General features: G+C 38.7%; 1 protein-coding gene and 1 pseudogene across 1 annotated transcript in view; both read right to left on the minus strand.

Annotated features, from left to right (window-relative positions):
* CUBN (cubilin) overlaps positions 1 to 18,856 on the minus strand; it is a 296,326-nt gene that overhangs the window by 230,865 nt on the left and 46,605 nt on the right. The window contains exon 22 of the mRNA XM_070408021.1: positions 14,468 to 14,598. Within this exon, the coding sequence (XP_070264122.1) occupies positions 14,468 to 14,598 (131 nt within the window). The remainder of the gene's footprint in view (positions 1 to 14,467; positions 14,599 to 18,856) is intronic.
* On the minus strand, positions 7,239 to 8,430 carry LOC138998863 (coiled-coil domain-containing protein 34 pseudogene; annotated as a pseudogene).

Genomic DNA, 18,856 nt, shown 5'->3' on the forward strand with positions numbered 1-18,856 from the left:
TTGTATTTAAAGAGATAATGTTCCTTGCTTACCCACTCTACTCCTAGAATGGAAATACAATCCCATTGACTATTTCTAATGTAACTTGCAATTATTCTGAAGGAGAAAGGTATGTGTAATCAGGTTCCCACGTAAAGAAACTTAATTTAATGAAATTTTGAGAAGTGATGATGAGTAATTTTCCTGTACTTTGTCCAGATGCAAGTCATTATTGCTACTTAATGGTGGTTGTTTGTTAATCCCTGCTGAAATTTTGATGTAGATATTAATCTTATTTTATGTTACTGGCACAAAGGTAAACACAGTCCCTGATGTATTCAAATGATCTTTACACTTCACTTTGTCTAAAATGTTTTATCTAACAACTTCTCCCTCTCCCCAAACATACCCTTTAACCAATAAATTCTTACTTATCATTTAAGGTCAAATTCAAATATCACTTCCTCTGTGAAGCCTTTCCTAATCAAGTAGAATTAATTTCCTTTTGCTCAATAAAACTTTATGCAAATGGTAATTTGAGTCCTAAACATATTTTATCGTGACTATTTTTATGTGAACATATTTCCTCTACTAGGCCTTCAAATATGAATAGGAATTTATTAACCATTATTAATTTTCACTTATCATACTACTGGCCAAGATCACATATAGTAAATATTTATTAAAATTACCCTATATAGCCGAAACTGGTTTGGCTCAGTGGATAGAGCGTCGGCCTGCGGACTGAAAGGTCCCGGGTTCGATTCCGGTCAAGGGCATGTACCTGGGTTGCAGGCACATCCCCGGTGGGAGATGTGCAGGAGGCAGCTGGTCGATGTTTCTCTCTCATCGATGTTTCTAACTTTCTATCTCTCTCCCTTCCTCTCTGTAAAAAATCAATAAAATATATTTTAAAAACAAATTACCCTATGGAATAAAAGCCTAATATGCTAAGTGTCTGACCATTTGACCAGTCGCTATGATGCACACTGACCACCAGGGGAAAGATGCCCCAATCGGTAGGGTAGTTTGCTGCTGGGGTCCAGCTGATTGGGACTGGATGAGATGGGCAGGACATTCCCTGGAGCCCTCCTGCGGTCCCTCCCCAGCCCCGATCATGCACCGGTGAGGTCCCTTGGCCTGGCCTGCACCCTCTCACAATCAGGGACCCCTCAAGGGATATCCACAGGACAGGACAAAGGACCCCACCAGTGCATAAATCACTGCACTGGGCCTCTAGTATTACATAATATATTGAAAACTAAGAAGGGTAAGAGAACTAATCTCCCACCATAGTACCCCCTCCACTCTCTCATCTCACTTTTCCTCTCCTTCCTATCCTCTCTCCTGAGTAAGATGATATTCTTTAACATTTTATAATGTCTATTAATTCTAAATTACAGAAATTGTTTGCTTCCAGCCCTGATGAGTAACTGGTACTAAACTAGTCCCTCTCCATAGCAACAATAATAGTGCAATTCTATCTACCTGCCCTCTTCTTTATGCATTTTAGTTCTATCATTTAATTATATTTGTATTATAAACTCTAACTTACTATTATTTTTGCTTTCAATCATTAGTTGTCTTTTAAAGAAATAATGAGAGTAAAAAGCAATCGGCATATTTATCCAGTTATTTATCATTTCTGGCATTCTTCATTCCTTCTTGTAAATATATATTTCTCTTTGGTATAACTTCCCTTTGACATGATGGACTTGTTAATATTTCATGTAGTATAGGTATTCTAGTGGTAAGTTCTCTCAGCTTCTGTTTGTCTAAAGATATCCTTTTTGCACTCTAATTTTGAAAACATTTTTCCTGCATATTTAAATGTTTTCCTCTCACAACTTTTAATATTGCATTCCATTTTCTTTTTAGCTCCATTTTTTTAATTAGAAACCAGCTGTCATTTATATCATGGTTTCCCTGTGTACAAGGTGTCCTTTTTCTCTTTATTTCCCAGATATTTGTGAAATGGATAGAGGAGTGTGTGAAATATAAAAGTGTCAGGTATGAAGTAGAAGGTGTGAAGTGTGAAGTTGTAGCATATTAACTCTAAGCAGACTTACTGATTAGTTAAGGACGAATATTGTTAGCCTTTGAGAAAATACACCAAAAAATTAGGTATCATTGAAAAGCCAATGAGGAAAAAAGAATGGAATTCCAAAAATGAAAGTAAGCAACAGAAGATGAAGGACATCTGTGAAACACAAATCTACATCACTCTTCTGTAGTAAAGGACTAAATGCTTTCCTCACAAGAGTATGAACAAGGCCAATATGTCCAATCTCATCCTTCCTAGCCAGCATTGTATAGAAGGCACTAGTCACTGCAGTAAGGCAAAAGAGACAGACAGACAGAGAGATATTGAAAAGGAAAAAATAAAACTGTCCTTATTCACAGATATGATCAACTGTAAGAATATACTAAGGCATCTAGAAAAAATTTACTAGAACTAACAAATGAGTTTAACAAGAAACAGAATACAAGATAAGAATCTTTTAAAAAAAATAAAGCTTGAACAACTAAACACCATTTGCTAAGCAAGCAAACTTGGATACAAAACTCACATGATATGGAAAAATTAACTCTAAGTGGATTATAAACATAAATGTACAAAATCAAACCACAAAATTTGTAGAAGAATGCACAGAGGAAAATCTTCACAACTTTAATAGGTACACATTTCTTAGCCAAAATACAAAAACACTAACCATAATAGAAGAAAAGGACATATTAGACTTCTGCTCTTCAAACGATACCATTAAGAAAAGTAAAATGCTAGCTGTACATACTAGGAGAAAATATTTGCAATACATTTATCTGACAAAGGACATACTTGTATCCAGAATATATACCATACAATAAGACAAATAATACAAATATAAATGAACAAAATGATTTTAATTGTACACCTCACAAAACAAGATATATAAATTGTGAATAAATATATGAAAAGGTACTCAGCGCTATTAATCACCAGAGACATGCAAATTAAAACAACACTGAGGCACCACTACACAACTACTAGAGGCTAAAAATGAAAAGACTGACAATACCAAGAGCTGGCAAAGATGAGGAGAAAGTGGAATTCTCATTCATTGTAGGTGGGAATATAAAATGATATAACCACTTTATTAAAAATGTCTAGCAGTTCCTCATAAAATCCTATATAATAAAAAGCTAATATGCTAATTAGACCAGACGGCAGAACAACCTTCCGAGACAACCTTCCTGAACGATCTTCCAGAATGACCAGTGGGTGGAGGGCAGGGCCACGAGGCATAGGGCTGCAAGGGCCAAGCCCCTTGCATGAATTTCGTGCATCGGTCCTCTAGTTAAACATAATATTACCATATGACCCAGAAATTCTACTCTTAGGTATTGCCCCAATAGAAAGGATAACAAAAGTCCATAAAATAACTTGTATATCAATGTTCACAGCAGCCTATTTCATAGTAGCTAAAAACTGAAAATAACCCCACTGTCCAAATAATCAAGTTATGATATATCCATACAAAGGCTTATTCATTAATAAAAAGAAAGCCCTAGCTGATTTGGCTCAGTTAATAAAGCGTTGGCTTGAGGACTGAAGGGTCCGGGATTCACTTCTGCTCAAGGACACATGCCCAGGTTGTAGGCTCAATCCCCAGTAGGGGGCATGCAGGAGGCAGCCAATCAATGATTCTCATCATTGATGTTTCTAGCTCTTTTTCCCTTTCCCTTCCTCTCTGAAATCAATAAAATATATTTTTAAAAAATAAAGAAAAAGAAAAAAACTAGTTATAAATACAACCACATTAACAAATTATAGGAGCATTATGCTTAATGAAGAAGCCAAAGATAAAAGGGTGCATACTGTGTGTTCGCACTCATACCTGCCTTTTGAACAGGCAGAACTAATCAATAGTGATAATAATCAGGTCTTCAGTTGTTGAGATAGAACCTGTGGAGGGATTGATCAAAGAAACACTAGAATATTTTCTTGGGTGATAAAAGTGCTATATATTTTGAATGGAGTAGTGATTACATGGATATACACATTTTTAAAACTCCAGATGAGTTTTACTTACTAAATTACTAACAATAATTGCAAAATAAGCCGTAAGCAGTTTGGCTCAGTGGATAGAGCGTCGGCCTGCAGACTGAAAGGTCCCAGGTTCGATTCCGGTCAAGGCATGTACCTTGGTTGCAGGCACATCCCCAGTAGGGGGTGTGCAGGAGGCAGCTGATCAATGTTTCCCTCTCGTCGATGTTTCTAACTCTCTATCCCTCTCCCTTCCTCTCTGTCAAAAATCAATAAAATATATAATTTTTAAAAATCTATGTTAAGGCCCTGGCCAGGTGGCTCAGTTGGTGGGAAGTTTGTCTCTTACACCAAAAGGCTGGTCAGGGACATACCCTGGTTGCGGGTTTGATCTCCAGTAGAGGGCGTGTACAAGAGACAACCGATCGATTATTTTTCTCTCTCTCCCTTCCTCTCTCTCTAAAATCAATAAAAACATATCCTGGGGTGAGGATTTAAAAAAAATCTATGTTATGTTAAAAGTTTAAAAGTTCTGTGCAAAAACAAGTTGGTTCTCTAAAGAAAATCCAATAAATAATTCAGATATCAAATAAATAATCAATCAAATTAATTATTGGTTATTGATTTGCTATAAATATTAACAAGAATGTTTAATATTAAAATCTGATTGTAGTTTTATGAGTTTCACATACCCAACTTTACAGGGAAAAGAACAATAGCTCTCTAAACTTACTGTGTCTACTTCTTGAAAGGCTAGTAACTCCTCTTATCTAACACTGAAGTCTGTATACAATGTTCATGTTTTCTTCCCTTGACAGAATAAATGACTCTTTTTAGAATAATATTAATACAGAGAAATATTAATGCTAGGCTTTGTTTCATCTTATGCTTTGTAATAAGCACAAATAAGTAAAATTGTATGTATTCCCACAATCATCTGTTCGCATAATTCTTACTACATCAATACAAAATGCAAACATAAAAGTGCCTCTTGTTTATAACTTATGTTGGCAAAGGAAGACTCATTTCCAATGGCTCTTCACCTTTTGTGATAGTCTAATAACATTTACAAAGAGATGAAAAAGAAAAGTATATTTCTCCCATTCACTACTAGTATATTCAACTGAGCTGCAATGGAAAAGGATATCTCTGAAGATCAAAGACAACTATTGGCAGGCCTCACAGATCTTTCTTTCTGACCAACCTCAAAAAAAAAAAAAATGTCAAGAAAGAAAAGAAAATATATACAAATTTCCCTGGTGGACCATTACAAAACACAAAGCTGTATCTTTCTAAAAATCATGATGTATCTTTGCCTCCACTAAGCATTTTCGAAGAGTTTTAGTAACAGCATTCAACTCATTATGAAAGAGGAAAATCCAAAACATGGATAATCCCTTCAAACCACAAAGCAGTGATGATATCAGCCCCATACAATTTGGGGGACAGGAATAGAATAAAGGGATCTGAGAATGAATCTCTTAGAGAGACCCTAGATCAGCGGTTCTCAACCTGTGGGTCGCGACCCCTTTGGTGGTCGAACGACCCTTTCACAGGGGTTGCCTAAGACCATCCTGCATATCAGATATTTACATTATGATTCATAATAGTAGCAACATTACAGTTATGAAGTACCAATGAAAATAATTTTATGGTTGGGTCACAACATGAGGAACTGTATTTAAAGGGCCAGAAGGTTGAGAACCACTATCCTAGATTATGGGTAACTGTTCCACCATCTCCCTTCCTCGCCTTATGCAATCAGGTGATTATTGGATTACATTAGGGATCAATCTATAAGTGGCGCTTTCTTTTTTTTTCTAATATTTTAATTTATTTCAGAGAGGAAGGGAGAAAGAGAGATAGAAACATCAGTGATGAGAGAGAATCGCTGATTGGCTGCCTCCTGCACATGCCCTACTCGGGATTGAGCCTGCAACCTGGGCATGTGCCTTGACTGGAATCAAACCCAGGACCCTTCAGCCCACAGGCGGACGCTCTATGCACTGAGCCAAACCGGCTAGGACAAAATGGTGCTTTCTGAAATCACTTATGAGACGTTTGTGTCTGCATGAATCCATTTGACCTCAGATTTTCTAGATATGTGTTAAATAATAGTCAAACCAGGAACCATCAGCAGCTTCTATTGGCATCTTTGGCTTAACATTCTTCAAAGTAAAGCCTTGAAGGAAGATAAAATTACAAGTTCAATTGCTCCCTCTAGGAAAGAAGAAGCCTCCCTAATCAAAATCTAACATTTTGCTCTACAATTCGCTGTTTGGCAGTCACAGAATTCGCTTTTGATTCTTCCTCACAGGTGACCAATTCAGATGGATATGAATTTAAGCTAACTCACTACAGCCACTAGTGTAAAAAAACTGCACTTGGACATCAGTCATTCTATTTTACACCTGGCACAGTTGTCGTGTTTCACAGCTACTGTGTAATTTTCCCATAGAATGTCTCCTTTTATTGTCCCCAACTATATGAGAGAGCCAGTTATTATAACCTCCACTTTTTAGAGAGGTATGGATAAGGGGGCTTCTGAGACTCCCAGAGGTTAAGTTTTAAAATCACTTAGTTTCGACAAACCAAAGATAAAAATTCAAAGCCAAGTCCTCCCTTTCTAAATCCTGTACTATTTAATAATCCCTGGTTTCTCTGTACAGGAAATGCCAATTCAGAAATGAGAATGAGTAGAAGATTAGGAATATTACTATTAGATGTTTTCTTTTTTCTCCCCCACAAGAAAAATCGTTGATTTTATTGATATCACAGTGGTTTTAGTACAAGCTAAATACAAACACAATTGTTAATCAATCATCTATCCTTTAAAGATGGATTGTATAAAATATCTTCCTTGCCCAGCTGGCATGGCCCAGTGATTGATAGTCAACCTATGAACCACGAGGTCACAGTTTGATTCCCAGTCAGGGCAAGTGCCCAGGTTGTGGGTTCAGTCCCCAGTAGGGGGCGTGCAGGAGGCAGCTGATGAATGATTCTCTCATGATGGATGTTTTTATCTCTCCCTCTCCCTTCCTTTCTGAAATCAATAAAAATACGTTAAAAATATCTTCTTTAAAAAGTTCTAAGGACTCCATATATAAATGCAAAAATTTGTACTTGTCAATAATCATATCAAATGTTGAGCTACTGACTGAGAGTAAAAAACACAATTTCTGATTTTAAAATTAAGTATCTACAGGCAAAAGTATGAAATTTCCCATGTCTACTACTTTTGTATTCTGCACAAAGTCCCAAAGCAAGTATAGGTTCTGGCTTTCTGAATTACCAGAGATGAAGACCTATGTGGCTGACTTAGCACAGGTCTTTAGTGTTTTTTCCTAGTAGATCCTTAGTCTTTGGGAGGAGGCTTATGAGTAGATTTCCAGGAATTAGATTATAAAGGGCTGGTTTCGGATAAGAATTTCCACTGTAAAAACCTGTAAGTTTTCCATTGGCATGACCATAGCTCTTTGTAGCTGGAGGAGGTTCATTTTTTGCATTTTCCAACCATTCCTTAAACTTTTTTTCTGCAATTTGTTTTTTTCCTGTAATTCAGCTTGACATTTCTCTTTTTCCTTTTCTTTCTTCTACTCACATTCTTCAGCATTTTCCCTTAACCATTCTTTATCTTTTTCTTTTGCTTTTTCTTGCAAATGATCTTTCTCCAGTCCCTTTGCTGCTTTTTCCTCCATTTCATTAATTTTTGTTCACTTTCTTTTTTGTTTATTCTTTTTCTCAACCCAGTCTTTGTGCTTTTCTTCAGCAATTATCTTTCTTTATTCACATTCTGCCTTTTATTTTCTTTTTTTCTGATTTAATTCCTCTAGAGCAGTGGTTCTCAACCTGTGGGTCGCGACCCCTTTGGCGATCAAACGACCTTTTCACAGGGGTCGCCTAAGACCATCCTGCGTATCAGATATTTACATTACGATTCATAACAGTAGCAACATTACAGTTATGAAGTAGCAACGAAAATAATTTTATGGTTGGGTCACAACATGAGGAACTGTATTTAAAGGGCCAGAAGGTTGAGAACCACTGCTCTAGAGCTTCCTGTTGCAGACAGTCACGTTCTTCTTTTTCTTTGCCAACAAACCACACTTCCCCTGGCATCAGGCTGCTCGCTGATAAGCGCACCCGTTTCTGCTCTTCTTGGTTATCTTTGGATTAAACCACACTGGCACACCCCTGTCACCCCATTCCTCCCAGGCTCCCCCCTTGGCCACTGAGACTTGGGCATCTTCGTCCACATATTCTTCATTCTCCCAGTCACCATCACCATTGTTGTCAAACAGGAAGCTCTAATGGTGAAGGGGAGACAACAGGTTCGTGGAGGAATTGCTGCAGCCCAGCAAAGGAGATGGAGATGGGGAGTACACGGCCACCCTCTCCAGCCCCTGCCCTCCCACGTCTGCCATGAGGGCAGAGAAGGAGCCCCAAGGAAGGCTGAGACCTGGCCCTATACCCAGGGTGTTGGAAGGAGGCCAAACAGCCTGCCACCTCCCCACCGCCTTCATTGGGCCCAAGTGCAAACCCACGGAGCAGCGGCAGGGCACAATTAGATGTTTTCTTTAGCATTTCCATTCTAAGGACTAAGAAATTAAATAATAAATATGCCTGAGCTGGGAAGTGCCAGGACACCCATATACACAAAAGTATGAGAAAATACTGACTAATAAGGAAGTAAATCTTTAAAAGATCAATAGACTTACTAATACTGTTCCAGAGGGAAAAATATCTGAATATCTCACAGCAGAAAACACAGAATTCAAGAAGCAGAGAGGATTCTGATTTGCCCAAAGCATTTTAGTATAGAAGCCAAGATAAGAACCAAGACTTCTGACTTGTCTTCAGCCTTCTTTGACCCTGTCATGGAAAGTACTTTCCACCGTGAGCAGTTACAATCCTGTCCACAATTACATCCCAGTTGTAATTATATTCTGCAATTTATGTGTTTAGATTTGACTTTCAGAGTCTCTGGGGAACTGTAAAGTTTCATTACAATAACTTGAATTGCTTGGTGAAAACCCACTCTAGACCTATTTGAATTAGAATTTCTGGGGGGAACCTTAATACCTGAATGTGTAATAAGAAAATCCCACCCTAAGTTTTTTATGAACAATAGAGTTTGGGAAAACTGCCCTATTGGATTTAACTTTTAAAATAGAATCAGGCCTTGACTGGTGTGGCTCAGTTGGATAGAGCATTGCCCTATTCACTGGTCAGGGCACATACCTAAGTTTCAGGTTTAATTCCCAGTGGAGGTAGGGGTGCATACAGAATCAACCTATTGTTGTTTCTCTCCCCCCCTTTCCTCTCTCTAAAATCAATAAACATTTCCTCTGGTGAGGATTTAAAAAAAATTATACATATACATATACTATATACATATACATATACATATACATATACATATACATATATATACATACATATATATATATATATGCCTAAGCGACCATCTGACTGTTCGACCATCTGACCGGTACCTATGATGGGCAATGACCACCAGGGAGCAGATGCTCCTATTGGTAGCTATGGTGTGCACTGACCACTAGGGAGCAGTCACTCAATGCAGGAGCTGCCAAGCTGCGATGACTTGGCAGATGCGGTTCTCAGGTGACGCACCCAGAACCAGAGAGGAACGAACCCGATTCCAGGTTGTGTCACCCAAGAATGGCCCTCTGGCAATCGGGGACCCAAGAACGGCCCTCTCGCAATCCCCCTCAGGGGATGTCAGAGAGCTGGTTTCAGCCTGATCCCACAAGCCAGGCCAAGGGACCCACCTGCAGGAGGGACCCCACTCACGCCACAGACGACCTTCAAGCCGCGGTTCCACCCCAGGTGCAGCTGGCTGGGGAGGGACTATGGGAGGTTGGCTCCAGGGTGTGTCTGGCCCTTCTTGCCCAGTCCCACCTGGCCTGCCACCTTCTAATTAATTTCCTTTCAATGTTCACGAATCCATGCACCAGGGCACTAGTAGTAACATAAAATAGAAACAGAACTCTATTCATTTCTTCTAAAGAAATATTCTTTTGCCCTTCTGGTTATCATTTCCTTTTTAAAAATATATTTTTAGAGAGAGAGGAAGGGAGAGGGGGAGAGAGGGAGAAACACTGATGTGAGAGAGAACCATTGGCTGTCTCCAGCACACCCCCTACCTGGGATCTAGCACACAGCTGAGAGATGTGCCCTGACCAGGAATCCAACCAGCAACCTTTCAGTGATAGGAGGACGCCTAACCAACTAAATCACACCGGCCAGGGCTGAATAACATTTCTGACCTCTAACTCTTAGGCACCTCTAGGGACATTCCAAGATGACTGATGAGAAACAGCACTAAACACACACTGGGGCAGGGGGCGGTGGGGAGGATGGGGACAGGCACTCCTAATTGGGAATAAGGAGACTGAGAAATCCCACCAGGGCACACTTTTAACCCTATGTTGATGTGGTTCTGATACTTCCTGTCATTTCCCTAGGTGGTTAGAAAGCACTTCTCTTTCAAGAAAATAGGAAAGTCTACCACAGTTTTACCAGAGCTGTGAATTGAATGTTACCAGCCACACAATGGGCAGTTCATGTAGGGCATTTCCAAGAGCTAACCTAGACATGGCAAAACAAACAGATTGGATGTTGGGACTGGATTGTTAGGTTTTGGCTTCTAAACCAACTAGCTGTGTATTCTTGGGAGGATAAATTCAATTCTTGATTTCAATTTCCCTCATTTAAAAAATCAGGTAACTGAACTAGACTGGTGTTTTGAACTTTCTGACACACCATAAAAATACATTTACATCAATCACACATACACACAATAGATATAGCAAACAGGTTTGATGAAATAATACCTAACTCAGTATGATAAACTCTGATACTTTCTATTCTATTCCATACTTTTAACAAATGTAGGTAGTAACCTAAGTTAATTTCATGGCCTACTAATGAGGCATGAATGTTTTAATGTTTGAAAAACATTAAATTAGATGTTATGTAGGTTTTCATCTAATGTTAACGTAGAAAATGTATCAGGTACATTTCTCAACTCTTATACTTTTAAAATTCTCTCTGTAATATTATATTAGTGTCTATGAAGTAAATGCTAATAGAATATAAAATTACAGTTTAAATCAGTAAGATGAACTAATCAAGGAAATTTGTAACAAGAAAGTTCCACCCCAAATTTCTTATGAACAGTAGAATTTGGAAACACTGCATTACTGGACCTAATTTACAAATTAAATGAGTAAAGTTAAGTATCTCTCAGAATTCAATATTTCATACTTTAAATAAGCAAACATTTAAAACCTAATCTTATGACCAGTTCCTAAGCAAATCGTAAGAGTTTCTACCCTCAGACATTCTACTTGTTGGTTTGTTGTTTCTGCGTCCCAGGCACATCTGGACAAAGGCAGAAACAGCGATGAGGGAGGGAGACAAAGCAATGACCAGAAGCCAATCTCTTCCTCCCACACACATACTTGGAGGCTGACATCATAGCCCATAGCCTGCACTGCAGATGGAAACGGAACTGGAGTCCGGTCAGGAAATACAGCCTTTATCAGATAAAGACAGGAAAGACTTCAGCAGAGAAACTCACACCTGTTGTGCCCAGGAACTAGAAATCAAGAACCAAAAATGTCATTATTGCTCTGAAAGTAACTTCTGCTAAAGCCATAAAATAGAATGAGGGCCAATGACTGAGCGTCCATTAATGCTTTTCTGTGATAAGGTTTTATTAGGCTGAAAGTCTAAAAAAAATAAGATGACAACTGAAAAGAAAGTGTCCTAACACCTGCCTATTTCCAGGTGGGAACTCACTTGGACTCTGGCTGCCTGGCGGGCTCCCCCACTGCCTGGTTGTCACCAGCCCAACCCCCACAGCAGCCTCCTTCCTGAGCTAGTCCAGTCCTTCCCTGAGCAAAACAGCAGACACCCAGGGAGCGGCCAGGCTTAGCCAAAGGGTGGAAAGGGAACACTCCCTGGTCTGTGATTTCAGCCCTGCCTGGACCAGAGGCCAAAGTAGTGGTCAGCACCCAGGGAGGCGGACGGTGAGCCTTCCCAGTTTGCCACCTCAGGGTCTTCTCTTTCATCACTTGTCTTTTCTCGTGTCCTCTTTCTTCATCAGTTTCCCTTTCTGTCCAGCTTGCACCCTTCCTTTTTCTCAACTTACTTTTATTTTACCCGTATCTTATCTTTCTGAAAAAAATATGTAATTAGAATGTAACTTTAACACCCTCCCTGCCAGATTATTTTGCTTGCTCTGGGTTCTTATCGCACTAGATATTGACTGTCTTACAAGCTAGTGTGGTATTAGCAGAGCTGTTTTAGTCATCACAGAGATATGTCTTACTTTTCATATTATGACAAAAATTCCCATAACATTTCCAGGAGGCCCTGCCTGCATCATATGTTATCTAAGATACAGCTAGCTTATTCATGCAGCAAATTAAACTGTGTTCATGTAGTTGATTAAAGCTAGAAGACATCTCAAAGGTCATCAGATTTAATCCCTTAATTTTACAGATGAGAAAACTGTGGCCCAGAGAATTCAAGTGATTTTATCCAAAACCTAATCTAATATTCAGGGTGGTTCTGGCCAAATATATGAGGCAGAAGAAACTACAGAAGGATGGAAAATTGTGTGCACACTGGAATTTCTTGAAGTCAATTTTAGTCATTGGATGTTAAACAACTGAAAAAAGTCCAGTGAATAAGTCAATCATATAACATAACCTGTTTTAATCACTGAGGATTCAATTTCCCGTGAGCTTAGGTTGGAAAATGGACCCCCCTAGAGAGGGTCCCGCAGGAGAGAAAGGTCTATGATTCCCTGACAGTCGGGATTCTGAAGAGCTCTAATGCTACCAAGACATAGAACTTCAATTACTGCACAGAACAGCAGTTTTGCCTGAAATGAATGGTAGTGTCTAGCCACTCTGAAGAGAAATAAATGAAAAATTGGGTAGGGATTCTGAGTGGGAGGTTTTTAAAATTTTTTATTTATTTATTTATGTATTTATGTATGTATATATGTATGTATGTATTTATTTATTTATTTATTTATTTACTAGAGGCCCGGTACATGAAATTCATGCACAGGTAAGGTCCCTAGGCCTGGCTGGTGACCAGGGCCGATCAGGGCCTTCGGGCTGCTGGCCAGGGCCTCCCTTCCCCGGCTGCTGGCTGGAACCTCCCTTCATTCTGCACCACCCCCTGGTGATCAGCACACATCATAGAAAGCGATCAGTCTCCCGGTCCAATTCCCCCAGGGACAATTTGCATATTAGGCTTTTATATTATTTGTGTATTTTTTTATTTATGGGAGTGGGAGCTTTAAAAATGAGCACCTGGGATCTCTGGGCACATGACGCTGTTAGAGGGAGCATGTCCTGGCACCTGTGCTTTCTGAAGGGGCATCAGGGAGTCATACCATGTTTCTGGGGAATCCAAAGGTTAGGATATGCTTGGGAAGCTCAGCATCTGTCCACTATAGACTTACACTGGATAGTATTTCGGACCATTAAATTTCTTTCTAAATATGATGAAAAACGAAAACCCAGACTCTCTAAACCGGTACACATCCCAGGTGGGAACATAAACATAAACAAACATAATACTCCTAAACCCCAAAAGTTTTGGGTTTGGGGCATCTCTGGTTTACATATTACATCAAGCATGTCAAACTCATGGGTGGTGGGCCATGAGTTTGACATGCTTGTATTACATCAAAGACCCTCCTTGCAAAAGGTAATTGCTCCTACACTGCATTTACAAAGAGCAAAATAATGATGAAAATTAATTAATAAGAAAAATACAATAAAAGTTACAAATGCTGAAAAGGTTCAATTTTATTAAGTCAAATTTAGAAATGTCTATTTTGTCAAGAAATCTTTTATTTCCTGCCATAAAATTTTGTTTAAGTAGCCTCTTATTTTATCTGTTGTTGTTCTTTTTTAATTTCTTAAAATGCATATTTGATTTCTTTGGTAGAAGAAATTGAACTTTATTTTGGTAGAATTTTAAACTCATAGAAAAATTGCAATAAATAGCTCCTGAGTTCCTTTTAGTCAGATTTACTGCATATTTGCATGTTGCCCCCATTGCTTTCCCTCCCCCACCCTTTCTCCCTCTCTGACTTGCTCACTCCTTTATTCTCTGAACCACTTAAGAGTAATCTGAAAACACTACATATCTTTAGCCCTGAAAACATAAGTGTATAGTTCCTAAGAACAAAAACATCCTCTTACAAAACCTCCTTCCAATTTTGAAAATTAGAAAATTTTTATCATTGAAACAATACTCATTTAATCATTCCTCTATTTTTAATAGGAAAGATACTGAACTCACTACATGTTGTTCTAAATATAGCTTTCATTTGGGGATGAAGTATTTTCATAGTACCATTTAATAATGGAGTAAAGGAACCCAAGTATACAAATGCTGTTTTGTTACCTGCTGATGCATTAGTTGATTCATATTCTATTAAAAAGCCTTCATAAGCAAGGTCAGAGTCAGCCACAAACACAACCGTTAATGAACTGTTACTGCTGATAAGAGAGGGTGGGACTGATTTTCCACAATATCTATTTGGAACAAAAACAAAAAAGAACACAGGTTTAAAAATCTTTTAGTACACTTTAAATAATGCACCAAAATTAGGACATGTAAAAATAATAATAATATCCCCTATTACCTTTAGGCACAAACCTTTACAAAATTGCAAGTATCTCCCTATTCATGATTACTTCCCTAAAAGTTTTATGTGCGTACCTGGCTACATGACTTGTCGTATAAGTTTAATGAAATTAGAAATCACAAGCTATGCTAGGTCACCATATAGCATATTATTGAACTTATTAACAGAAATGTAATAAACTTTTCACAACAAAAGGAAACCCCATGACATAAACGCATAAAGCACAGACTTGAGTCAGTTCTATCATTTACAGCCATTGTGACTTTGAGCAGGTCACTCAACCTCTATGCCTCAGTTTCTCCATCTCTAAACTGAGAATGATAATAGTAACTACTTCATAGGGTTGTTTTGAAAATTTCATGAGTTAATATACTGTATATAAAGAACCTAAAATAGTGCTTAGGATAACAAACCCTATATAGGTAAAATATATTCTCCTTTGACAGCTGGCCTATGCAGAGATAAGAGTTTGATTACTAAGCCATGTCAAATTTTGGCTGAATAAAAACAGCTTTATTCAGAAAAACTATTCTAGTCATGCTAAAAGTAGAGTTGTGATCAAAAACATGCCAGGAGCAGTTTTCTAGAGAAACACTGTAAGAAGGAGTGACTAGATATACCACACTTTTTAATCCACTCATCTGATGATGGGCACTTAGGCTGTTTCCAAATCTTAGCTATTGTAAATTGTGCTGTTGAAACTGTGGTATATCTACACAGTGGAATACTATGCTGCTGTAAAAAAGAAGGAAATCTTACCATTCACAACAGCATGGATAGACATGGAGAGCATTATGCTAAGCAAAATAAGTCAGTCAGGGAAAGATAAATACCATGCGAACTCACTCATTTATGCAATATAATGAACAACATCAACTGATGAACAAAAATAGATCCAGAGACAAAGAAGCATTGAACAGACCATCAAACCTCAGAGGGAAGGCAGGGGAGGGGGAGGGGGAGGGGTGGAGTAAGAGATCAGCCAAAGGACTTGTATGCATGCATATAAGTATAACCAATGGACTCAGATACTAGGGGGGTGAGGGCATGTGCTGTGGGAAGCGAGTGGCCAGAGAGAGATCAATGGGGGGAAAAGGAGACTTATGTAATACTTTAATCAATAAAGAATTTTAAGAGAATCGAAGATGGCGGCATAGGTAAACACCGGCTATGCCGCCGTAAACAACCACTTCAAAAATACAACTAAAAGACAGAACGGACATCAACCAAAACCACAGGAAGGCTGGCTGAGGAGAGACTCTTCAACTAGAAGGAAAAACAACAGCATTACGAGGCCCAGAGGAGGCGCAGTGTGGAAAATTTAAAGGTATGGTGGTGCGGCGGTGCGCGCGCAAAGCGGGCTGGTGGCTGAGGGCGCGGTTGTCGTTTTCAATCAGGAGGGAGTCTCAGACTCTGGGCTACAGATCCGGGCGAGTCTCTAGGGACACAGACTCAAACGGGAGAAGCGGGACTGTCTGGCTACGGTCCCTCCGAGGTTTGCAGCGGTTGCGGGGACAGAGAGGCAGAGTCCCTGGGGATGGACTGAGAGCAGCCATAGCTGCTCCCTCCCCCCGCCCTGTTGAGCCCGCCCCGCCCAAGCCCTGTGCAGAACCATTTGCCGATCGCCTCAGGCAAAGGCTGGATTAGCGCCTCCCTAGAGGACTGAAGTTTTCCACACAGCTGATTCCTACAGCCAGTCGGCCTGGTGGTCAAATCCCTCTAGTGTTAACTACAACAATTAAGGCTTGGCTAGAACAAGACTGCGCACAAAGACCACAAGGGGGTGCACCAAGAAAGCATAAAAGATGCGGAGACAAAAAAACATGACAGAAATGGAGGATATGGAGCTAAAAATCGCAATTTTGAGGGCTTGCTATAAACTTAAGCAGAGCCTCACAAAAACTAATGAGACCCTCGATGCTACGATAAAGAAATTAGAAAGTAAGCATACAAGGACTGAAATAAAGAATATTATACCCAATAGCAGACCAGAGGAGCACAAGAATCAAACCAAAGATTTGACAAAAAACACCCAACTGGAAAAGCAAAATGAAAAAAGAATCCGAAAGTGTGAAGATAGTGTAAGGAGCCTCTGGGACAGTTTCAAGCGGACTAATATCAGAATAATTGGGGTGCCAGAAGATGAGAGACAGCAAGATATTGAAAACCTATTTGAAGAAATAATGGCAGAAAACTTCCCCCACCTGGTGAAAGAAATGGACTTACAGGTCCAAGAAGCGCAGAGAACCCCAAACAAAAGGAATCCAAAGAGGACCACACCAAGACACATCATCATTAAAATGCCAAGAGCAAAAGACAAAGAGAGAATCTTAAAAGCAGCAAGAGAAAGAGACTCAATTACCTACAAGGGAATACCCATACGACTGTCAGCTGATTTCTCAACAGAAACTTTGCAGGCCAGAAGGGAATGGCAAGAAATATTCAAAGTGCTGAATACCAAGAACCTACAACCAAGATTACTTTATCCAGCAAAGCTATCATTCAGAATTGAAGGTCAGATAAAGAGCTTCACAGATAAGGAAAAGCTAAAGGAGTTCATCACCACTAAACCAGTATTACACGAAATACTGAAAGGTATCCTTTAAGAAGAGGAAGAAGAAAAAGGTAAAGATACAAATTGACAACAACAAATATGCATCTATCAACAAGTGAATCTAAGAATCAAGTGAATAAATAATCTGATGTACAGAATGAACTGGTGCTTATAATGAACCAGGGACATAGAAAGGGAATGGACTGACTATTCTTGGGGGGGAAAGGGGAATGGGAGATTCGGGAAGAGACTGGACAAAAATCGTGCACCTATGGATGAGGACAGTGGGTGGGGAGTGAGGGCGGAGGGTGGGGCGGGGAACTGGAAGGAGGGGAGTTATGGGGGGGGGGGGGAGAGGAACAAATGTAATCCGAACAATAAAAATTTAATAAAAAAAAAAAAGAATTTTAAAAAAGGAGTGACTATGAAATAGAAATCTCAAATCAATGCACACTTGGTGAGATTAACCAAATGCAATGACAAAGGGAAAAAATAGAAACGAAATACATGGAAACTAGATTGATTAATTTCTGAAGGAGAAAAAGAAAAAAATGGTGTGTAATACTATTTCAATGTTAAAATAGATTTGATATCTTGATAAAAATAAAATTAGATGAATTTATTAATATTTTATTTTATTTTTTGAATTCATTAATATTTTAAATGACTCTGTAAGGGCCCATTTCTGCCAAACTGGACAAGAACATTATGGTAGTTTATGCCATTCAGCAAAAAATACATGTTTTTCAGTGATTATGAGTCAAGTACCATTAAAAATAAAAAGTTTTTAAAATTAAAGATTAAGACAAATAAGAGCAAAAAATGAAAAGGGAGATTAAAAGCAGGTGAGAAATAAGTTTAAGAAAATAATGGGTAAAGGAAGAACATCTAAAAAGTAGATGAAAAAATGAAATGCAAGAAATTTCAAAAACATTAGGAAATTTCCATTTTGCAAAAAAGAGGAGCTGGATATAACCTTGAATCTAAAAATACTAAAATACATAAAACAATGGCTTTCAAGACACTGAATATCAAGCAGCAAAGGTAAACAAGTGACTTGAAAAGCAAAACTGGACATGATCAAACTGTTCCCAAATAACTTCATTGCATCCCAAAACAAACCTCAAGAATACTTATAGGAATACAATAATGTCCAGTGCACAAAAACACAAAATTAAAAATGTCTGGCACCCTATCAAATATTACCAGACATGAGAGGAAAGTATATATAAACCATAATGAGAAGAAAGACTGACCCACCAAAACATAGCAAGAAATGCCACAGATGACTGAATTCACAGTCAAAGACATTAAAATAGTTATAACTGAATCTCACAGATTTAGGAAGCTAGAGGAAAACATTAATGTGCAAAGTAGAAACATGGAAGATAAAAAAGATGGCCCAAATCAAACTTCTAAAAGTGAAAACTATAATGTTTGAGATGAAAACTACACATGGTAGGGTTAACAGCAGAACAGGCATTGCAGAAAATCAGATTAGGGCACTTGAATACATAACAATACAAATTTTCCAAAATGAAAAACACAGAGAGCAAAGACTCAAAATCAAATGAACGGAGTACCAGTGAGT

The sequence above is a fragment of the Myotis yumanensis genome, unplaced genomic scaffold, assembly GCF_028538775.1.
Source record: "Myotis yumanensis isolate MYYU_CA2020_CCGP unplaced genomic scaffold, mMyoYum1.0.hap1 SCAF_1, whole genome shotgun sequence".
Lineage (NCBI taxonomy): Eukaryota > Metazoa > Chordata > Mammalia > Chiroptera > Vespertilionidae > Myotis > Myotis yumanensis.